This window comes from Rhyacophila brunnea, unplaced genomic scaffold (genome assembly GCF_057557595.1).
Source record: "Rhyacophila brunnea isolate RB1 unplaced genomic scaffold, BYU_Rbru_1.0 scaffold_1, whole genome shotgun sequence".
Classification (NCBI taxonomy): domain Eukaryota; kingdom Metazoa; phylum Arthropoda; class Insecta; order Trichoptera; family Rhyacophilidae; genus Rhyacophila; species Rhyacophila brunnea.
The window spans coordinates 51,563,212-51,588,735 of NW_028232751.1; the positions used below are offsets into that span (position 1 = coordinate 51,563,212).

Consider the following 25,524-nt stretch of genomic DNA (forward strand, 5'->3'; position numbering starts at 1 on the left):
GACAAAAATTAATGGATTTTATCATGGGCTCCACATACTGAATAGGGCCCACAGGCCAGGATCTTTCACCCATATATTTAAAATATTTAATAGGCCCGAAAAAAAGCAGCGCCGCAGGCGACTTTTTTTACTTATAATAAAATAATATGAAAAATGCATTAGCAAACTAACCAAGAACTCAGGAAATAGATTTTTGTTTGCTTCAATATATCTGGCGTAGAAATCATTTAAAAGTGGAGACATGTATTATTGTTATATTATATTAAAGAAATCACGTCAAAAACAATTAAAAAAAACAATATCACACCCTGCCTACACGCTTCAGTTGACACTTTAGCTACGAGTGACATTTAAATTTGAGGTTATTGTTTTCATGCAACCAGCGGTCGTTTTGTGCATTACCGAAACAGAGCGTTTGCAAAAGCGCCATTTTTTAATTTCTCCGCTCCAAATATTTTTTAATAGGATTTAAATATATGTATTATGTATTATATATTAAAATAAACATTCATGCACTGAATTTTCACTGTTACGTTAAGATATGAAGTTTTATTTATTTGTAGATATTATGGTATAAAAATTAATTTATTAAAAAATTTTGGCGCCTCCCCTGGCAATAGATCGCGCCTCCCAGGTTGGAAACCGCTGGCTTAGAGGCAAGATACGGGCTATTACAGGTTTATTCCTGCAATGTTCAGATACAGGAAATTACTAAAATGGCTCTATAATTTTTGTTAAAATAACTACAGATACACGAATTTCGCAGTCGATGGGCAGTATTTTTGTTGTTTTTAGTACCTCAAAAAGTAATGTTCGTCATGTTGGTCAGATACGGGGTATTGACATTAGAACATCGATATGCACCTAATATAGGTGTAGTTCACGAGACAATTTAAAATTTCAAAAATCGCTCGGTTTCTTATAAAGTTTGGGGACCACTCTGCTCGGTGTGCATGAAAACGATAATCAAAGTTATCGTTTTCAATCCATTCAATTTTCTGGCAAGTGATGTCAGAGTAATCATTGTCGAGTAATTTTGTCATCGCATCGGTGCTTTGAGTTTCAGAGGCCGCTGTCTGGTGTCTGGCGAGTGGCATGTTGTACGAATAATGACGGTCTGTTTGCACGCTCGACGAACAAAATACAAAAGAATGATGTGGTGTTTTATTCTGGTAGATTTCCTTTGCATAATGTGCAAACTGTACCTACTAGGGGTTGCAACCACGACATCCTGAATTCCGGGATTAATAAATACCAGAATTGGAATGCTAAAACGCCAAGATTGACTTTTCAATAACTTTTAAAATTTCTTGTTTGTAAGATTACTAGTTTTTTTAAATAAAATATATCAGTCAAAATGTATTTAAATTACAAAACAAAAACAAAACTTGTGATAACCTGGATTCTTCGACTAACTCTGGTGTGGTGATTTAGAATCAGATTCACAAAATAGTGTTTCTTTTGTTCATCGAATTATCCAAATTATTTGATTTTCTTAATGGTAAGAAGTTGAATTGGAGTGCAGCTGGTTTAAAATTATCTTGTTGCTTCATTCCGTATTTATTAATATTATTTACTATCACTATTTTAATTATCTTGTTAAATTACACCTCAGATTACATATTACTATTTTAATTATCTTGTTAAATTACACACTCAGGAAAAGAGCCGATTATTGGTGCGCCGCTGGTTTAACATGTACCCTTGAGACCGAAATGAATATGAATATAAATTATAAAAATGATGTGTTCGGTCCGGTCACACGCGAAAAATACACTCTTATCTGATTTTCGCGCCAAAAGAACTATAACTTCAAAAATGTTATTTAACTTCATATTTATCTACAGATGTTTCTTATATAAATATATGTGGGGGTCAACAACCCCAGGCCGTGTCAGCAAATGCTCTGTGATAACAACAATTTTCGCATATCACTTCATCTACGGTCAACACATTCTCCAAGACTCTGTGACATACGTCGGTGAGGATCGACAACCCCAAGCCTTGTCACCGAAACGTTGTGAGGTAGCAGCGATGCTACAGTCAGCATATTACGCAATTGTGACCTACATATTTCCGCAATTTATCTAATATTCATTTCAATAAATAGCGAGTCACAGTTGATGAAATATGGCACTCTACCAACACGCCTCGGATGTAGTAATTTCTTTATCGTAACGTCTCGGACTGAACAGACCTCACCGCGTATTACCTTGCACGGTCAACACACCTGTCATTGTATTTATTTATCAGTAAATAAACGCTCTCCTCAATTCACTCGAGTAGCCTGAAACCAGTCTTTCATCTTCAACGTCCATCACAGCCAAATATAATATTATTTTTTCATTATTCATGATTATGGGAAAATTACATACTCTTCACAAAGTATCTAGGTATTTGGTCTTTTATAAAATGAGTTTTAGGTCAGTGGTGTTCAAGGGGTGGACAAACGAGGCTCCGTTGAAAATGCAACAAATTCAATATAACTAGACGGTTTAATAAAAATTCTGAATCTCTATTTTATTCAAATGTGTGCACATTTGAACTTTCGAGAATATTAAGGAAAACGTGATGATTTGATGATAATAACAAATGACATTGCACGCATTAGATCAATGCTTCCCAAACTTGGGAGACAGTCGTCTACGTAAAGGTTTTTACAGGAAGTCTCGAAAATATCTACATAATCCACTCATATTTTAAATTATAGCCAATATTTTTGTCAAAATCTGCACATTTAAATAACACAATTTAGTACCTATCTACTTTACCGAATTTCCAATTGTGCAATTAGTAAAAAAGAAAATAGTATGTTCGCCATGATGTCGTCTGTCGTGTAAATGACATCAAGAGAGGGGAGTAGTGTTTTATTGATTAAGAAAAATCTATTGTGGCGCAAATATCCTTCGTTTTTATTGTCAATAAAACAGTGTTGACCATTGTTCATTGATTGTGAAGCACTTTTGTTCGGTTATAACTTAAAACTTAATATAGTATCAGATCAAATATGAACATGCATAAGTTTTGTTTTACGTACGGGGCGAGTTTTTGAGACTGCCCGGGCGCTAAAACATCATGTACGCCCCTGGGTATATTTTATATTCTCCACATATAAAAATTGTTTTACGATAAATATTTCCCGTCACATGGCGATGAGCTTTACAGTGAATTACTACCGAATAAACGTTGAATTTCTTATAACAGTTTCTCTATACGCATTATTTTAAAAATGCATTGTAGACCTAATATTATATTTGAAGTCATTGGGTAATTTTACTTCTTTTACTTCTTTCTTCTTTTACTTCGGAAGTCTTTATACTTCGCATTTTTATGTATTTTGGGGTACTCTTATCGAATTTTTACTTTGCCACCACATTTTTTTCCGCTCGCAAAGTTATTGGCTAAAATGTCGGAAACTAAGTACTTTTAAACAGTTTTCTGGTGTACTTTATGACAAAATTAATTATGTAGTAAAATAAACTAGAGAATATTTCCTATAATTTATATCGTAATATATTTTTTACATTAGATGAGTGGATTGAGAGGCAAATAACAACTTTATTCCCTCAGTTTTTAATTCAGAAATAAATTTTCTTCTATGAAATATCCATTTAGTACACATATTTTCATGAAAAAAATGTTGTTTCTTCAATCTATCGCACTATACTTTCGAACGATCAGTCATATTGTCGAAGATACGAGAACGCGTTGCAACTTTACTGTCAATCATTCCACAATATTACTGCAGTAAACACGTATCTTGACTTACGAGAAAGAACTTCAGTATAATCATCTGTCGGAGATCAGTATTCTGTGTATTTACAAACACGCAACTTCTTTCGCCAAGTCTTTTATTATGATACGACTTCTTTGGATACGTGTTAGTGGTATATGTGCGTATTCAAATTCTGAATTCATCAAACAACTCAAAACTGACAAAACTTGAGATACGTATTTGTAGAAAATTAACGACGATATTATATTCGACTCCACTCTGGTTTCGAATCCCGGGATCGCATAAATATTGTACAAATAAAAATCTTCACTCACCTCGGCTGCTCTTCGACGGACTGTGGCCTGGAGTTGGGCGGAACCGGTACTGGAAGCGGGGTGTACTGTGGCGGGCGATGTTGTTGGTTAACAACTGGCTGTGCGTGGTTGTGATTAGGGGTGACGTTTTGATTCTGGATAGCGTTTTGATTTTGCTGCAGTTTTGGACTTCGAGGAGGTGTGTTTGCGCCACCCCTGTTCACCTGCTGCTGAATTCTGAAATGCCAAGAAACTATTAGATTTTCAACATTCAACCGTACGCCGTGTTGGTATTGTAACTTTATAACATTACAGCTTAAAAATATATGGCGTATTGCATCGATAAGACACCCCCAATTATAAGACGAACCCTTATTTTAAAGTAAAATAAAATAAAAATTAATAATAGTAGAATCGTAAAAACTTTACTACGAAGATGAAAGTCATACACTGACAATTGAAGCTAAATTATTCTGAATCACACGAATGGAACGAGACGGGGACAGAAACGAAATAATACAAATTATTAAAGTGAATGGAATATTAGTTCTTCTTCTTCCTTTGTCAGGACATCATGACACACAACGCCTGTATCAGTGAAAGACCTGTGGCACTTATGAAACGATGCAATCATCTGAGGCATTAAATGTTTTCTTTAATATTCTGACACAACATGTCTAAAAACAAAGACATCGCGGATAACACACACGGACACTTATAACGATCCTAATAATTATGAGCGTTAGACCACGTGTATTTCGTTAAGGAGGAGGCTTCTACATACCAGAGGCACCTAGCGGAAAAATACGAAGCTTGCAATTTGAGACATTTTTTTGATAATTTACAATTTCAACTGTATTAATTAAATAAATATGTATCTGAAAACATTAAAAAGAAAAATATGTTTAATTAACATTAACCCTTAACCACATGCAGATGCGAGAGGTGGCAATAACTTGTAGGTGAGCACCCGTAGTTATAACTGCAGACCAGGTATCCATCACTATAATCAAGTGTCTACGTATAGGGAATGTACCCGAAAAGTGAGGACAGTGGCAACGGATAGATTTGGTTAACTCCACCCCTTCCCGCCGCCTTAAATATCGAAAATAAATTATTATGGATAGGTATTGTTTTTAAATGGACCCACCATAACATTGTTTTGCGTGAGCGCCTGAGCAATCTATGACGTGAATTGTGTGCAAAATATCATAAACACAGTGTAGATAGTAGGGGGGGAGTGTCTAAAAATCAACATTGTTTATTCAAATCAAGATAATTTCCTGCAACAGATTACTCAAATTCGGATCATCTCTCTCAAACGTTTGCAACCCCTGTTGTACCAAGAAGCATGGTTAGTCTGGTATACCTACAATATACATCATATACCTAATGATAGATAGATCACCATGGTCACTATTTGACCCATTGAAGAATACGCAGTAAACAGGTTTCATACAATCACAATAATAATTATATAAGTGTGTAGGTATACACCACAGGAGTGTGACACAAAACGAATACATCAACACCGCGTATCTCATTTATAGCAATGTTCTGAAATCTAAGGCAGACAAAAAAATAAATGCAATATATGAATAATGAGTGTAATGAGTAATGACTAATGACTATATTTAGCAATGACATGTGATGACTTTTGTCTATAGGGATGCTGTTGAAAAAATACAAAAGTAAATACTGCCATTTGTCATTAATTGAATCTTAGTGGGCGGCAGATGAAGTAGTATCAGTGGCGAAGGGTGGAGGTAGGCTGTTAAGATCCGCCATCAATAGTAAGCTTTGCGGTCATACGTATTTGTTTTCATTGAAATAAGACTACAATTAACAGAGAACTAACGCTACAGTTTACAGATGGTGTTGGTTAGTTTTTAAAATTAAATTAACCCTGCGAAAACCAAGACATAATAGGTAATAGTAAAAAAAATATATCTAAAATTATGCAATTAATTAATTATGCAACTAACCAATACCATCTGTAAACTGTAGCGATAGTTCAATAAAAACGAATACATATGACTAACAAAGTTAAATGTGCACTATTTATGGCGGATCCAGCCTGCCTCCACCCTTCGCTACTGAGTAGTATGGTAAGTGGTATTGCAGCATTGTAACTCTTATTTATCATAAAAATATTTACCTACGTAAGAAGTCCCCAAAGTTAAGTAAAATTTACCATATCAATTATTTCTTGGGGATAGTCCTCATCTACGGAGCGCACTGACACTTAAACTATAGGAATATCCAATCATAACTGAATATGCAGAATTATTATATTTTAGAGAAAAAAATACGAATCAAACATTAATCTATTAATACAAACTCTCCATTCGATGGAGGCCCATTCGTCGGTGTTTTGTAAAAAGGGCGAATCAAGCATTTTGGCGAAATCGATATTTTAATGAAGAAGAAAAAATATGTAACTCACTAGCTTCAACGTGTAAAAATGGCAAATTTGTATCTCCACAGGAAAGTACGAAGTGTTACGAATAAAAATCGAATGTGACATATTAGGCCTTTTAAAATATTATATTATAAAGCCTATTTATTATAAAGACAGTTTTCTTTCTAAGCTTTATTGTAAACGTATTAGACAATTATTACAAGTACCTAATTATTAAATAAATGTCAAAAGTTAAAAATCCTCATCATGTAAAATATCATTTTGGTTAATTCGCCCTTTTTACAAAACAACGACTACGATCATTTTTTGTTAGGATCAGACAGGGACAAAAAATAAATACTTAGCCCAAATGAAAACTAACTTAAGCGAAGGGTGGAGGTAGGCTGTTCAGATTCGACATAAATAGTGGACACTAAACATTGTCAGTCATACTTATTTGTTTTCATTGAACTTACACTACAATTTGCGGATGGTACCGGTTAGTTTTTAAAATTCAATTAAACCCGCCTAAACCAAATCATAATAGTTTATGTAAGCTATGAGCAATCCGACAAAAATAGTGCACACATTTTCAGTCGTACTTATTTGTTTACGTTGAATTAAGAAGATATATCACATTATTGTGTTGGTTAGTTTTTTTTAAATTCATTAACGGCCCATCACATTTGAATGTCAAAGACATAGCTTATAATCAGTATCTTTAAAATTATCTTTAAATGTGTAAATCTTGCCCATTTTTTTGAATAATAAAATGCCTAATTCTTATCAAATTTGGGATCACAGAGATTATCAATATAATTTTTTATTGTAAATATTTCACTATAATAATATCGACATAAATTTTACTAATGGTTTTATAAATGCTTTTAAAAAGGAATAAATATAAAAAATCTTAACACCACTTCACATGGACGTACTGAAATATGACTATATTCTAAAACATTAGAGCGAGAGGTTTAAAAGAATACAATTTTATATAATAAAAATACTTTATGCAGTCATCAAATGTTTAAAATAAATATAAAGGATAATAAGGCTTCAAAATTATGTAATTAGATTATCTACAACGTTTAAGGAATGTCCATGATCATGCTTTGAAAATAGCATAAAAGCTCCATTTTGACGTACGCTGAGCATCTACCCCCTTAAGCACTGCCTAACCAAAACATTATTGATAATAAATATTCTTCTATCTATAAAATATCTAAAAATAAATATGGTTTTATGGCATAATCTTAGATATTTTATAGAAAAACGAATATTTTTTGTATATTATCTACTATGGCTTAGATTAGGCAAGGTTTAAATTGAATTCTAAAAAACTAACAAACATTATCTACACATTGTAGTCTTAGTTCAATAAAAACAAATTCTTTTGACTGATAAAATATTAGTGTGCACTATTTATGTCATATCTTAACAGCCTTCGCCACAGATGTACTCTATGCATAGTGTATCAAAACAATACCTAGGTACCTAGGTGTAAAGCCCGGACTCCGACATTTGGGTTAGAAATTCGCGCTGGACTTATCTTACATTATGTTAGCATATCAGTAACTGATATGAGATGCCAGTTGGAAACGCTTTACAACTCATTAATGCACTGCCTGAAAATATTGACAGATTTAGTAATGCGATTGTTTATTATTTTGTTATTCATGATGCATAAGAGATATTTACATAAAAAAAAAATTAAATGCCTTTATGCAACCATTGTATCCAAGTTTGTCGGATTTGTGATAGACTAAGCATATAAAAGTAGTTTACTTGTTACAGCCCAAGTCTGTGTTACAACCCAAATAGCTATTGACTTTAAAAAAAACTTAAAAATAATTTTATATAATTATCATCACTTTGTAAATATTAAATATTAAAAATCTTTAACTGTTTGATTATAGTCGTCTGAGCTGATTTGAATTTAAAAAAATAATTTATATCATTTTCTTAATATAATATTATGGTTATGGTGTTCTTATATCAATTTAAAATGAAAATAATTATGTAAAAATACTGCAGTCGAGACATCTGTTGTTTCCTATGCTAGGCTAATTATGTAAAACATTTTCAATAGGTGTCGTAAATTACAAAATATACCACTAGATGTCTATATTACAAGAAACTAATATTTAAATTATTGCTATGGTATATTTATATATTTTATTATTTAAAACAAATAGACACTGACAAAAATATGATGTGGAAAATTCTGACAGATGATGTCCATCGAAACAATTTAATAAACTATGGATTTAAATAAAACATAATAAGTATTATAATAGTACTTACAACCCAAAAATTTATTACAATAACAAACATCTGTGAAAGTCTGAAACATTATTTAATAGTATTTAATCCACATAATTTAATGATAGGGATTGCTTTCATCCGCAATACTATTTCTTCAATTAAACCTCTTTGCAGAGTCACATGGAAAAGGTGGAATGAAAAATTGGTTGGAAATGCAACTAGACCAGTGATGCACAAACCGCGCCCCATGGGCCGCATGCAGTCCAAAAGAACAAGTTCTTCATTACCAAATTTTTCATTTATGACGAGAAAATTCTAATTTCCTATATATTAAGTTCTATCACTAAAATAGATATGTACGTAATGCAGCGTGGAGAGTGATTCGAGTAGCTGATATGTAACTATTAAATTTAAAATAATAAAATCTAGTCTAATATAATATATCATTATTTTTCAACACTTTCACCCGTTGCGGCCCATGAAAAATTAGAAAATGGATAAATTGGTCTTTCTTTTAAATAGGTTGTGAACCACTGGTCTAGACGCATGCATAGAACATAATTATATTGAATATATAGTTAGATCTACGATCCTCCGACAAGTGTTATATTACAATCAACATTACACAATTCCGTCCAATGTGCTTTACCAATTTAGCCACATGCACGTTACTTAATTACGACTAAATAAACTAATAGTCATGCGACTGACACATTCTCAAATTTAGTTATTATTTGCTTTTCTGGTTTTGTGGTGCCGGCCGCCTGGTACCATATTTTTTCAAATAAATAGGTAGGTTTCCGAACTGTTTTTAAATTTACATAATGCTCAAAGAAGAATGTTACATTCTTAAATCTAGTGAATTATTAATTGTTGATTATTAAAAAATATATTAAACCACCATTACAATCAATAAGCCGTTAACCTCTCTCAGTTGTTATTCCAGATGTACCGTGAACAACTCCTGATACAATGATTTTGAGTTCTAACAACAACAAGCAATTACATTTCAAGGAGTGAATTACCAGTGCCCAACACAAGTACACAGTGAATTTAAAAATGGCATAGACAGATTCGTACATTCCAGTTACACCATGCATGTTGTACTTTTTCAAACTCTGCAATAATTGCAATTATTGAATTATTCTAAATGAGTTCAATTTCATTATGTATTAAATTTACATGTGTATCTTTTTGTCAATAGATATTTAAAAAAAGGAAGAAAAAAATACTCTGCCTTCAAGATGATATCTACAAGAAAGTAATTCTTCAGAACCACCTAAAGTAGCGTTTCCCAAATAATGGGTCACGATATGACACCAGGAAACCACGAAACAAAAATATGTGGAGTAGCGATGGAGCACACGCAATGGCTGACGCTCGTACTCGACGTTTTCTGAGGATCAAAACCATAGCACCAGACTGTGAATGGGTTTATTGCAGCATTCACAGAGAAGCATTGGCTGACAAAAAATGCCTGCAACTATGCAAAAGTGTGTAAAATTAATAAACTCTATAAAATCTTTAGTATTAACTGTGTTGTGCAAGTAATAGGGAGTGAACAAAAACATGTTCTTTTACACTGCAAGATACGATGGCTATCAAAAGGAGATGTTTCAAGAAGACTTATTTAAATGAAGGAAAAAGTTTTAATGTTCCCCCAACGGCGAGGGATGTAGTATTAAATTTGAATTCAAAGACAGTTTTCCATTGTCCATTGCTTAATCAAGGAAGCCTACCTTTTGTGATATTTTTGAGTTTTTGAATAATTTTAATCTGCGATTGTGGAATCTGCAATGAAGAAACTCAATTTTTGGTCCCGTCGTATGCAAGTAGGGAATTACAAAGCTATCAGAATTACAAATAGAGTGTACCATGAGTTCCATGCTGGATGAGATTTCAGCTGCTATCAAGGTACATCTGCTAGGACTGGAGACAATTCTGAAGGAATATTTCCCCTTAATCAAAAGCATGAATAAGGAACCCTTTTACAGTCGTATCCTAGACAGAATTGCCGAATTCAGGTATAGAGTCTATAATTGAACTGTCGTGTGGGCGTCATGGACATATTCGACAGTTTACTGATGGATTTTTGGCTGTCTTGTCATCAGGAATACCCAGTTTTAGTAGAAAAAGTGGTAAAATTTATAATGCCTTTTGTCACAATTTATAAGTGTGAAGCAGGTTTTTCGATATGGGTTTTCCTAAAAAATAAATATAGAAATTTATGATTGCTCCAAGAGCCAAGCATGGAGTGCATTCGGGCGCTTAAGTAATATCTTCAAGAGCGACCTTCCAATATGCCTGAAGCATAAAGTATTCAACTAATGTGTGCTACCAGTGCTAACGTATGCTTGCGAAAGATACACTCTCAACACATGAGAGATCCAAAAATTGAGAGTTGCGCAACGTGGCATGGAAAGGTGCATGTTGGGCATAACGCGTAAGGACCGCAAAAGAAACAAATGAATAAGGTAGCAAACAAGAGTGAGAGATGTGATAGAGGTCACCGAATTGATGAACTGGCGGTGGGCCAAACATATCGCACGGCGAACGGACAACCGCTAGACGAATAGTCATTCAGTGGTACCCGAGGGGCACTAAGCGGCCACAGGGGACCCCAAAACCCGTTGGATTGACGAACTTGTCAGCTTTGGTGGAAGTACGTGGCAGAGAAAAGCAAGGAACTGAGAAGAGTGGAGGGAGCTGGGGGAGGCCTTCATCCAGAAGTGGATCGACCCCGGCTGAAAATATATATATGATTTATGAATACAGTTCACCTTCTTTTTCTCCAAACCTAGAGTTTCTGGTTAAACAGAAACAGCATCACACTTCCCATTAATAAATTATTTGATTTTAGTTCTCAAACTTACAAAAAGTTAAAAAATGTAGGAAATCATTCCCACATTTTTGTAAATTAATGCTTCTTAAATATAATATGAAAACTGTATTGACATAAAATCTGTTTTATTTTCCATATAGGCCAGTATCTACATATATAAAAATGAATATGTCTTTGTGTGTCCCATATGCACTGCTATAACATTCATCTGATTGCGATGAAACTTTAGTGAACTGTTGTGCGCACACCCGTGAAGGTTTCTGAATTAGAAAAACCATATTCTTCTTTTTCATCTATCCTATCTTCTTCTATTCGTATGTGTTCCTATACCATTCATCCGATTGTGATGAAACTTTCGTCAGTTATTGTGTGCACACCCGCAAAGGTTTCTGAATTAGTACAATCATCTTCTACTATTCTATCTTTTTCTATTCGTAAGCGTTCCTGTCCTGATCCAGATTTCCCTCTGATTAGCGATGGACAAAACATCGAGAGTGTCGACAGCTTCAAGTACCTGGGGGTACACATCACGGGAGATGGCATTTTGCAGAAAGAGCTCGCTATCCGAATGGGAATGGCTGGAGCAACATTCAACTCGATGCGAAATGTCTGGGACTCACGATTGTACTCGGTCAAAACCAAATGCCGCCTATTCGACGCTTGCATTCTGACGGTGCTGCTTTGCGGTAGCGAATCATGGCACCTTACGAAGGCTCAGAGCAACCGTATACTGAGCTTCGAAAACAGATGTTTGCGACGAATACTGGGTGTGCGGTGGTATGACTTTAGGAGCAACGAGGAGATAATAGAATGCACCAAGCAGCCTCTCATCACGCTGAAAGTGAAGAGGCGACGTTGGACCTGGCTCGGCCACGTGCTGCGGATGCCAGAAGAGAACTTTAACCTGGCTTGCCTGTTCTTCAAGCCAACCGGATTCCGGCGACCTGGAAGGCCGCTAAATACAATCTACAGAGTGTATACGGCGGAGCTACGGGATGCTGGTTTGACCTGGAACGAAGCAAGAAGACTGGCGAGCGACAGGGATTCTTGGAAGCGCCGCGTGGTGTCCATATGCTTCAGTTAAGGGGCGGATATGGACAAAGAAGAAGCGTTCCAATACAAAATTTGGAAAATCCATGCTTCTCACATGGACAGCTATATGTGGCCTACTCACGCATTGGAAATCTTCTGATTTATTAGTGTACGCACCAAACGGAAAAACAAAAAATATTGTGTATCCATAAGCACTTCAATAAACAATTAAAACACAAACACTTTCTTTCTTCGGGTGGCATTGCAACGCATGCCTACTAAAAATTGTGGGTCAGGAAGGAAAAGTATAATAATAATACGTGTCCGGAAACTTGTACGTATGCAGTTCGCCGATTCACACTTTACCGTGAAATGTTGTATCGGAAATATATGGCTGTATATTAATTTATTAAAGACCGTCGAACCTCTTTAGGTCGTATAGTACTGACATAAAATTCATGTCTAAATAAAACACGGTTATTGTCGGTTTACGCTTTACAGGAAGCCAACGGCAAACAAATTTTGAAAATAGCTGATATACTGGATTATTTGTTAGGTTAGGGTTAGGTTAGGTTAGGTCAGGTTAGGTTTTCATTCTTGATTCATGAATTTCGCCAAAATCAGCTATGAAAATTGAATTAATATTCATATTGAATCTAATAAAATTGGAGACCGTATAGTAAACGGCTATCTCTTTCCGATAAGAAAGCTCACGGCAAACTGTGCCACAGTGAAATGTTTTAGGTACAATTTACATGTAACCATAAAAATAGCGAAGCTATTGAAAAAAAGTTTGGGAAACACGAGCAACTAAAGTTTAGACTATTCCTGTAGGTACAGAGTATAAAATATGCCCTTTTCAAATTTTTGTCTGTCTGTTCCAATATAACTCAAAAAACTACTGGATCAATATTGATAAAACTTATACAGATCATAAACTATGTTTTTGGTACTAGTTTTGTTGAGTTGCATCTCACTATCTCAAAAAGTTCCGAAGTTACAAGATAAAATTTCTTGAAAATAACGCACTTGCAACAATTCATCATGAGTAGGTACGTAAATAATTGGTCGGATAGAAACGGTGGAGTGATGATGAGATGTGCGCGTGCCTGCATAGGTCCTAAAGAAATAGGTCGAGATCTATTGTTATCATGTTCTTTGTTTATAGAACCAATTAATTGTTTTTTCATCATCGATAAAAACACCAATGTTTTTTTCTTGTTTTCTCAAAACTAGCATATTTCTAATGAAATAATTTTTCTCATCCTATCTTGCATATTTTTGTCACAAGGAGATGGCAACATTGATTATAATACTTCTCCAGTAAATAAATACTATGATTATGAAAATTCTAATGGATTTAAGTTTTGTACTATTCCATTTGAGTAAACATAAATCTCCGACTTGCTTATGTGGCGAAATGCAGGATGCCGATCACATCCTCTGGGAGTGTCCCCATATGTCGGTTGAAAGGGAAGAGCTTCTCAAGTCGGTCCGACCCTTCGTTGGACCGGTCGGCCATTGCGACTTGATATCTACGAGAGAAAATTTCTCAGCTTTTAAAAAGTTTGCGGCATTTTACGGCAAGCGAGAAGGTGTTTTTTGATCGAGAATTGACTGTAATACATTATATCAAAGTAGGAATCACGCACATTCTAGTGCAAGCCAACCAAGATCATGGGAAGTTGCTCCTGGGACACTTTCGGCACAAATTTGAAGAGCGCCTAACGTTCGTTACGCCACGGTATACGCCTGCATAACGGGTATGGAGATGTGGCGAGTGGTGGAGGGAAAAGTAAGTAAACATAAATCCATTAGAATTTAAATTCAAACTTCGGTCGATAGTATTAGGTATGAAAATGGTTTTGAAATAAAGTTATTTTTGTTAATTTCCACTTTAAAAATAATTAAAAAATAGCTGTCTTTCGAAACCATAATAAGTTCTACTACGTTAAAGTCACTTCAATTAGTTACTATGATTAATAAGCAATTAAATTTAATAAAAAATAGAAACTCACGGTGTCACCACATTCACTGTTGATAAGATCTTATTGTCTGGAATATCCATCAAAACTTGACTACCTTTTCTTGACTGGAATTCTCGATACAAAATATTTCCTCCATAATTATTACGGTTGCCATCATTATCATTATCGGTCATTCTCATTCCCATGAGAGCTTTCTCGAGAGCATTCTCCGTTTTCACAACCGATAGGGAGATTTCTCTTTGCACCTGAGGAATCGGCTGAGACGGTGGTATATCAGGAGTCAGCCCACCTGATCCTGAAGCATTCTCGGATATCTGTGGCAAATGGTGCTTGTGCTCCACAAAACTGTTACTTAAAAACACATCTTCATCTTTGAACAATCTGTCTACGGAAGTAATCATCATTCTGTTCTTATCGGCCGATAAATGAAACGCGGGACCAACCCCAGCTACGAGAGGTGATATATCTCCCGTAGAAAGTGCCATGGCCGCTGATGGTAAAGAAGCTACCGGTGCCGGCATCAAAGACCTTGTCATCATATCAGCAGCTGAACGTGGTCGTGAAAAGGATATCGCTGAATGTGGAAACATTTTCGGTTTTATAGGCCTGACTAACATATGTTCCGTCCAAGATGTTTCAAGAGATGGTCTTTCAAGTCTTTCCACGTCAACATTGAGCATTCGTTGCTCGAACGGTACGCCAAAAGTTTCTGCAGGTATGCTTTGAAGCCATGATAAAAGGCTGAGATCGGAATCATTCACGCCTGACCCTTCTAATAAATGCGAAAAGTTAATATCTATCGTATGAGAGTCTTTTGATCCAGTGGCTTTCGCTTGACAGTAATTCACACAAGACTCGTACAGCATACCTTTGATAATAATCTGCATCAGTCTATCATTACGGGAGCACTTAATTTCTGATGACGTCTTCCTATCGGCCGGCAGGAAGTTTTCGATGAGCGGATGAACTTCACTGAAGCATTTCATTCGAGATTTGGTCGGATTCCAGTCTTTAAATGCCATATGGTCATTGAGTCTCGGTAAAGTAAGTAAAAGGCACAGATTCGAATGCTCCTCTTTGGTGGCATATAATTCCAGCTGATCTAATACTCTTACCACTTCATCGACGGTCCCTTTGACAAAATGTTGACCGGCTTCAGACTTAACGCATAGCAATTCTACATATTTTTGTCTGAGTATCAAGAATTTGACACGTTTACTGTTGAAAGCTTCGAGTACTTCGAGGGGTTGAACGAATTCGAGGCAGTCGTCCCACTGGCCGTCAATTATAAGCTGACGCAGGAAGAGGATGTCATGTGAGTGGTTTCCATTGATAATTCCCGTCTCCCTCTCCAGGGATATTTGTGAAATGTGAAGGTCTCTGTTGTAGAGGAACTCGAGCACGATTTTGACGACATCTTCCTCGCGGAAATTCAGCTGAGTGGCCGGCATGGCGGCGCTCAAACCTGAAATAATAAGATACACTTAACTGAAATTATTAGTAATAACGTAACCTAGCCAATCCCATAATGAATGTCGACAGAATATCCGCTTCATTGAGTTCTACAGCAAATGATTATTAATCTAGTTGTCTCGTGATGTTGCAGTTGCTAGCTGTTCTTGCGTAAGCTTTTGGTTTATTTTAAAGGTGTGCAATGCAACGAAGCGAATCATTTTCTTGTAATTCAAATCTATCTGCCGAGCGCTATCGTGTCGGCCTATAAAGTCGTGGTTCTCGGGTACGAACCCAGATTCTGGTCACATGTTGTTCTTTCATTGTATGTTTGTACCCAGAGTAAGGACCTAATGGATTAAGCATTTGGCTAATGTCTATTTTAAACATAAATAAGACACAGTAGGTAATTTACTATTTTACTAGTAGAGTGGATAAGGTTTTTTTCGACAGGTTAGTAATTAAAATAGAAGATATTCAGTAAAACCATATACGGAAAACATTTAAAAGTCACGAAAACTTTAATACTTGTCCCAGTTACAGTGACTTTGACATACAACTATGTTGATCTGTTATAGGTACATATATATTATTCTACAGGGATTGTGAAATTATAAATCTAAAACTAAAGTATTTACACACTATGACTGTCTGCACCGAAGTACCTTTAATGTAGGTACTAACAGAAAAGAATCATACATGTGTTCATACCAGCACTAGTAAGTTTATCTTCCTATAGTTTGACTGATCATATAGTAAAGTGACAGGGTTCAAATCTATAGGTACTATAAAACACAAAGTTTGTCCGAAACGGCAGGCATTCCTTAATTAACATTTTGATCAACGCATCTATGTTGAGGTGTTTATGAGTTTAATTCACGATATGTATATGAACAGGTATTTGAAGTTTTTCATACATTATAAAAAAAAAATTAAGGGCCTACCTACCAATCTACTTAATTTTATATTCACCTTGGTAACGAAACAACAAAATTTTCTGAAGTCATTAGTCGATATAAAAAAAATGTATCGATTTGAATTCAGAATTCACCGATGGTACATACCTACAAACTCATCTGTAGAATGGCCAAAAATGGAACTACGAACTACCATAGGACGCCATTTTTAAAATGCCATTCGAATGTCAGATTTTGTCCAGTTACGAGTCTTGATTGGGTAGTTTTCGACAGTGGCTCCCCCATCCCATTCTTCAGATAAGTTTGTAGGTCTATGTCTACAATTTTACAATGAAGTAATGATGGATGACAATATACTCGAAATTGCAATAACCTATCTCACTCTAAGAACAAAGAAAATTCTAAAAACGAAGGAACATACAAAGTCTGAAACGATAGTGAGCATAATATTATATACCTATAATTCTTTTGGGATACAAAAATGACACTTACATCAAATAAAATTTGACTAAGTCCAAGAACTAATCCCGAAATTCGGAATATAGGGATTGTAAACTCTAGTTTCAACTTGATTTATAAATACATTGTTCATAAACATTTCGTCAAAATATTTACATTCATTCCAAGAGGTAACATGGTTGACAAGATATGCATAATTAACCCTACGCACTTCTTAATATATTTAATATGTTACGTATAAATGTACGTACTTTGATTAGATAGGCAATATATTATATAATTAATTTATAACATAAAATAAGTGTGCTGTGTCAAGTCCAACTCAACATGGTAGTACACGTAAACAATACGATGTCTCGTCCAGCCAGCTACAACGTGGAAGTTTCAACGATTAAAGTTATCCCATTTCGCCTAGAGCCAATTTGACATGATCCCATTTTTTGTGTCATATTAAATCTTAAGAAGCGATAGCGGTTTTACCAATTGGTAGAGCGAAGGGGTGAGTAGACATCAGTGGCGAAGGGTGGAGGCAGGCTGTTAAGATCCGACATGAATAGTGCACACTAACCTTTATCAGTCTTACGTATGTGTTGTCATTGAACTAAGACTACAATGTGCAGATACTGTTGGTTAGTTTTTAAAAATCCATTAAATCCTGCCTAAACCAAGCCAAAAAAACTTGAAATCGAAATGCTTTCATGTAGCGGAGGTACTCAGCATTTACCCACTAACCAAATATTTTTTTCCAAAATTCCAAAACGTCCTGGAAGGCCGCTAAATACTATATATATAGTGTATACGGCGGAGCTACGGGATGCTGGTTTGACCTGGAACGATGCAAGAAGACTAGCAAGCGACAGGGATTCTTAGAGGCGCGTCGTGGTGTCCATATGGTCCAACTAAGGGGCGGATATGGCCGAAGAAGAAAATAGCCGATGTGATGGAATATTAATTGTTTATTTTTAATTTTGTTGTGATATTAAACGTTACCCAATAGTACCTAGATATACTAGATGCTGTATCATTAATTTGACAACCCTACGCATGAACAGCAATGCTGTTTTGCTCTAGCCACGTTGCTTACAATAAATTCATCCGCAAGAATGTGACTGGCGTGCGGTAATATTGAAGCAAGCCACATAATTATAAAATGGAAAAAAACCTTCAATATTCACTATTACAAAATAACTTTACAATACGTATTGATCGGCAGTACTTTATTTCAGTTTATAATTTTATTTATTCGCTGTATAGCGTACAAGAGCGAGATGTCGCGAGAACACCAATAAAGTATGGATTAACGGAAACACGCCGCATAAAAAATGGCCGTTATTTTTTTTTTTGGATAACAGGTAGTTGAAAGAAATCTCGTATAATAATCATGTTTCGCATCCCTTGCCGATGAAGTTCCTGACTCCAGCAATGTTTGCATTCCGCCGTCCTCATAGCCATGCCCGAATGGGCCGAGACTCTGAAAGGCCCGTCTAATCGACACTTGGCATTTCTACTGATGATGTGTATTCCACTTTTCCCTTCTGGATACATGGCAAAAGAACTTTGCCATTCTCGATTGTTCAATTTTCAACAAAGAACGACACAACTTCAACTTTTTATCAGATTTCTGCATTGATAACAATAAAAACAATCAAAATAATAAACAATGACAAAAAAATACTTCGTGCCTTTCAGATTCAGCGGTTAGTCGTATAAGCTAGGATATGTCAATTAGATTCAAATCTTAATTCTGCACCATACGCTCTGAAGCTCAGTCCATATGAGACATTCTTCTATTGAAAAAAACAAGACCGCAGAAAATAATTCTCATTTTCCAATTAAGGGGGGACATGCTGAGCGTAGGTCAAAATGGAGCTTTTATTCTATTTTCAAAGCATGATCCTGGACATTCCTTAAACGTTGTAATTAATCTATTTATATGATTTTGAAGCCTTATTATCCTTTATATTTATTTTAAACATTTGATGACTGCATAAAGTATTTTTATTACATAAAATAGTATTCTTTTAAACCTCTCGTTCTAATGTTTTAGAATATAGTCATATTTCAGTACATAAATGTGCAGTGGTGTTAAGATTGTTTACATTTATTAATTTTTAAACGCATTTATAAAACCATCAGTATAATTTATGTCGTCATTATTATAGTGAAATATTTACGATAAAAAATTATATTCTTTATAACATCCTACGAATAATGATTGCTTTATAATAATTATTGACCTAAGAATAAGGTAGTGTTTTTTTGAAATTCGCCATTTCTTTTGGCATTCCCCAGTGGTTAAGCTACAACATACGACCGTAGCCATAATTTGACAAACTATAATTGAAGTAGGGAGTAAAATGATGTTAACGCGCGTGTTTGAACATGTACCGTTAAAAAATCGGTTAAGTAGAGATTATCAATATAATTTTGATCGTAAATATTTCACTATAATAATGTCGACATAAATTATACTGATGGTTTTATAAATGCGTTTAAAAATTAATAAATGTAAAAAATCACATTTATGTACTGAAATATGACTATATTCTAAAACAATAGAGCGAGAGGTTTAAAAGAATACTATTTTATGTAATAAAAATACTTTATGCAGTCATCAAATGTTTAAAATAAATATAAAGGATAATAAGGCTTCAAAATAATATACATAAATTATCTTCAACGTTTTAGGAATGTCCAGGATCATGCTTTGAAAATAGAATAAAAGCTCCATTTTGACCCACGCTGAGCACGTCCACCCATAACATTACAAAATATTCATCAGAATCACCACCGCCTTGCGCTAAAAAATATTTTTTCAGGGTTTTAGCAGGCGATCTGGGCCAAGTTTGAACGAATTCAAATCAGTAATACCGGATGCTGGTAAACCAGGTAAACGAATGATTTCCAACACGGCATTTTCCTTTTGTTATGAGCTCAGTTTCCATTGATATGAGGTCTGTTTCCGTGTTATAGGGCTGAATCTTACAGCCTGCCATATCATTCAAGGCGAAGACGCGACGATGGATCATGAGGATATCAATCTGGTTGGACTTTCTTCAACCCAACCGGACTTCGGCGTCCTTAAAGGCAACTAAATATCATTTTTAATACCATTTAAAACTTAATAAAACTCACTTCGTTGATTAAACCACTGACTTTTTATGAACTAACTTACTACGTGAAATAACTCAAGTAATCACTAAGCACGTCCTCGGACACCAATTTCAATGATTAATATCCTAACGGTACCCTTCATAATAATGCCAATTATAACTAATCTCTTTTTGTCTACCTATTTTGACTATGTAATATACTAATAGTGCATAACAGTAGCGAAGGGTGGAGGTAGGCTGTTAAGACCCGCCCTATAAAGTGTACATTAAACATTGTTAGTCATATCTACATATTTGTTTTTATTGAACTAAAACTACAATTTACAGATGGTATTGGTTAGCTTTTAAAAATCAATTATCACCTGCCTAAACCAAACCATAACAGTATTGGTATATTTGGGCGATACTGCAAAATTGTGCACACTTTTTCATTCATGCTAATTTGTTTTCGTTGGATTAAGAATACATAATACCTACACATATTATTGTTTGTTCGTCTTTTTAAAATTCATTAAGCCCTGTCTAACCAAACCATAATAGATAAAAATTATTATTCTAAATATAAAATATTTTAAGTTATGTATGATTTAATTGCGTAATTTTATATATTTTATAGATAGACGAGTATTTATCTACTATTATCTATTATGGCTTGGTTTCGCAGGGTTTAATAATTGTATGTTAAAAACTAACCATCACCATCTGTAAACGGTAGTCTTATTTCAATGAAAACAAATACGTATGACTGACAAAGTTTAGTATGCACCATTTATGGCGGATCTTAACAGCCTACCTCCACCGTTCGCCACTGGTACATAACTACTTCAACAGTAACAAAGTAAAGTGACAGATTGCAGCCTTAGGTAAATAATTGTATTACAAATTAAAGATTGTAAAGGCATGAGGATCAGCACAACGGACAGTAGAAAAGTTTAATTCACAGATCAAACATAATTTTCGATTCGTGGCAGTGTAACGACGCTCTAAGGTTTTTGGTGAAGCACGTAGTCAGTGGTCGCCAACCCGGTGATGCGGGGACGGGCATAACGTGCGGCCCGATCGCGTGTCGCGCGCGCCGCGGGAGCACTCGACTAAATCGAGTGCAACAAAAACTCACATAACAATAACTAATCTCTCCATTTACCGAGCTATCATCTGATCAACATCGCTAAACTCACAATTTATTGCAAGACAGTTATAAGTTGCAAAGTATGTTACTATTCATCGTCCGTTTGCAAATCGTCTATTCCATTCTAAACTATCCTAATTGCCAAATTTTTCGAAAAACGTTTTTTTACATCAATCGATTCTCTATGAAATTTCCAACATTTCTCTATAAACCTAAATGCATAGGATTATATTGAATTTAAAATACCCCAAAATTATTTGTAATTTGAAACACAAAAAATGTTTTGTTAATATTTCGATATTACAGAGCTAATGTAAGATATTCTAGAGGCATATTCCTGCATCCGTTCGGAAATTTAAGGCTATACCTCAGCTGAGGCATGGTCTAAAAAGAGCGTGACTAGGCGATGCGCGGAATGCGGGTCGCGGGTGCAAATGACGCAAGCCGAACAAAATATAATTTGTCATAAAAGTTCAACATGCGTCCTTTTTATGTTATGTTTATTATTATATTCGTAATAATAATAGTATATTCTTTGACATGTTTTCTTTTTTAAGTACATACGTAAAGTTTTTTAGTCATCTTTACACGATTTAAGAATATTTTCATCCGACGCCATGACAAAACGAATCGACGTGCAGACGCCTCGACTATCGCTCTCCGAATGACAACGCGACCGTAATTTCATTTTACATACAGTTGAAAATTATCTGCCGTTTCACATGTCCACGCCTTGAAACATTACTATCAAATCAAATAATGGACAGTCCAAATCGTATTAATTTACGTGCTTTAATCATAACAACATTCCACGACACCACGCTTACCTGTTTGTGAGACCATTTTCACATGTTTTCTGTCCGCATTTTAAATGCGTCAACAGTTTAATACAATGTTTATATAAACATATTTAGATTTATAAGTGAATAATTTATTTACGAAACATACCGACATAATTCAGAAAGACGTCTAGTAGAAAGGTGCCGGGCAAAATATGAACCGCCAATTTAGCCACCCGCACCATACTTAGCACAATGCTTACGGGCCCTTTTAATTAATTTTGTAATTAACGTGTTAATTTGCATTTGAAAAGTAATTACCAAAAACACAATTTTGTGCGGCCCGTAAGCTATGGATTAAGACGATACATCAGTGAAACGGCAAATAATTTTCAACTATAGGCGCGACGAAATTTTGGACTCGCTGGCATTCGGAGAGTGAACGTCGAGGTGTGAATACGTCAATTTGTTTCGTGATGGCGACGGGGGTATTAATTCTTAAATCGTGTAAAGATGACCAAAAACGTTACCCATTTACTTGAAAATTGTTACTAATGATTGTTACTAATAGAACAATAAACAGAACATTAAATGGACGCATGTTGGATTTATATGACAAATTATATTTCGTTCGGCATGCGTCATTTGCACCCGCAACCTGCAATCCGTGCATCGCCTAGCCACGATCTTTTTAGACCATGCCTCAACTGAGGTATAGCCTTAATAACAACGGAAAACGTTTGATATACGACTGAAATATGCGACTAAGTGGCCTCCCTCTTTATTTTTTTAATTTTTTTATAATATCATTTACTTACCACTAAAGATAAAACTAATTTTTACGTAGGTATAACACAAGAAACTTATACAGCTTACTATTACTATTTCATTACCTATTCAATAATATTGAATATAAACCAGGTTTAAGAATGTTAGATTCATGGGGCCCGGTGTAACGAGTCAACCAGATAAGTGAGGTAAATACACATCACGAATTTGCTCTAATAGTAAAAAAGTCGCCTGCGGCGCTATTTTACTTAAATAATATTAATACTTTAAAATAAATGATGTGTGTTTGTGTGATGCAATTTTTATATTGTATGTTGATACTCGACAACTCCATAATTCCGATGAATGTTTAAAAAAAATCGCTAAATATACACCTTAATTTTACCGCATTTACCATTTGAAAAACGCTGCTGTAGAGCTACACACTGCCTTTACTTTTAGCGATAGGTAAGGGGGGTAAAGAATGTGGGGGCCATGGTTAGATTAGATCGTTTATTATAGAAAAATATAATTTTAGAAAACACATATGTTGTAAAAATGAAATCTAGGTGTCAATAAATTAGACATGTAGGTACTTAGTCATTTAGTAATAAAATCCGATAAATGGACATCAAATATACCAACCAAGTGACAGTGGGTGGAATGATGCTTCATAGCTAATAAAGCACAATCTTAAAAAAAAAATAGCCGAGATAAATGTTTTGCCATTGAATAAAAATATACCTATACCTATATAGATATCTACAATCAAGATTAAGATATAATATAAAATTTTAATAACTGATAAACCTATCGTCGTAAATGAGAAAGTTTCTTCCCTCAATCATAAATCAAATAAATAAATCATTGCTTAAGGCTATATACTTCAGATGGGGCACGGCCTAAAACGATCGTGACGACGCAACGCGACGATTGTGCAAACGAAGCGTGCAGAACAAAACATAATTTGTCATAAATATTCAACATGCGTCCATTTAATGTTATGTGTATCGTTCTATTAGTAATAATAATAATGTATTCATTGACATGTTTTCTTTTTCAAGTAAATTGGTAACGTTTTTTAGCCATCTTTACACGATTTAAGAATTAATTTCCGCGAAGCCATCACAAAAAAAATTGACGTGTTCACAGCTCGACTATCTCTCTCCGATTGGCAGCCAGTCCGAAATTTTGTCGCACCTATAGTTGAAAATTATTTGCCGTTTCACTGAAGTATTCTCTTGAAAAATATGGAATGTATAAGGTAGTGACATTCATAAATTATTTCGAATTTATTATACCATTTCTACAAATAATAAATTATTTCGAATTTATTATGCCATTTCCACAAATAGAACTTAACTATTTCTTTGCAGCAACTTGAATGTGATCATAGGTATCATTCAAAATTGTTATTAATTGTTAGTATATTGTTGTTAACAAAGCTAATTGTTATCAGAACTAAGCTGCCATGTAGGGTATTTGGGCGCCTGAATAGTATCTTTAAAAGTGACCTCCCATTGTGTCGTAAACGTAAAGTGTTCAACCAATGTATGCTACCAACGCTCAGGTACGCATGTGTAACACGGACTCTTAATTTAAGAGAAATTATGGAAAAGTGCATATTGGACATAACGCGTAAAGATCACACCACTGGATGAGGAAGCAGACAAGAGTACGCGATGTGATACAGGTCGCTAAGCAGAAATGGCGCTCGGCAAATAGACAACCGCTATCGAAGCCTAAACGCCTACAGCTACGCCCTAAAACCCGCTGGACAGACGAGCTCATAAAATTCGATGGTGATGATGATGATATTGTTAATACACGTTTTTGTCATAGGAAATTTACTTATTTACGATGTTTATATAAAAAAAAACTAATCAAGTATACCACCTAAAAAACAATTGCGATAAACATAAACCATCATCGGAGGACAACAATGTCAAATAATAACGCTATTCTACGTAAATGGGTGGACCCAGGGAACTCGAAAATAATGGGAACTGAAATACCTAACGGGTAAGGAGTAGCAGGTAACCCCGATCTCGAGTAAGGAAGCATCCGGAATAAACTTAAACATGTGTCAAGAATACGCCATACGTCGAACACTGACAACAGCTCTCGGTTTATGCATTGAAGCTCATTTAATATTGGTGTATTACACACACTATTGCACGTACATGCGTGTTACACACATTTATTCAATGGTGCCAACACAGAAAAATGTTCACACTTTTAATGATAATAATTGCTATATTATATTATTATACATTTTTGAATAACAAATTATTAACCAATTAATATTATGTACCTACATTCCAATCAATAAATAACCGTGACGAGT

At 35.0% G+C, this 25,524-nt stretch overlaps 1 protein-coding gene across 2 annotated transcripts in view; it reads right to left on the reverse strand.

Annotated features, from left to right (window-relative positions):
* Nucleotides 1-25,524, reverse strand: part of LOC147079929 (WD repeat-containing protein 47) — a 228,462-nt gene that overhangs the window by 191,821 nt on the left and 11,117 nt on the right. For both annotated transcript variants that reach the window (XM_085946755.1, XM_085946762.1), the window contains exons 2-3: nucleotides 14,591-16,025; nucleotides 4,051-4,266 (exon numbers count right to left, since the gene is read on the reverse strand). In XM_085946755.1, coding sequence (XP_085802881.1) covers nucleotides 4,051-4,266; nucleotides 14,591-16,011 — 1,637 coding nt within the window. In that variant the 5' untranslated portion in view covers nucleotides 16,012-16,025. The remainder of the gene's footprint in view (nucleotides 1-4,050; nucleotides 4,267-14,590; nucleotides 16,026-25,524) is intronic.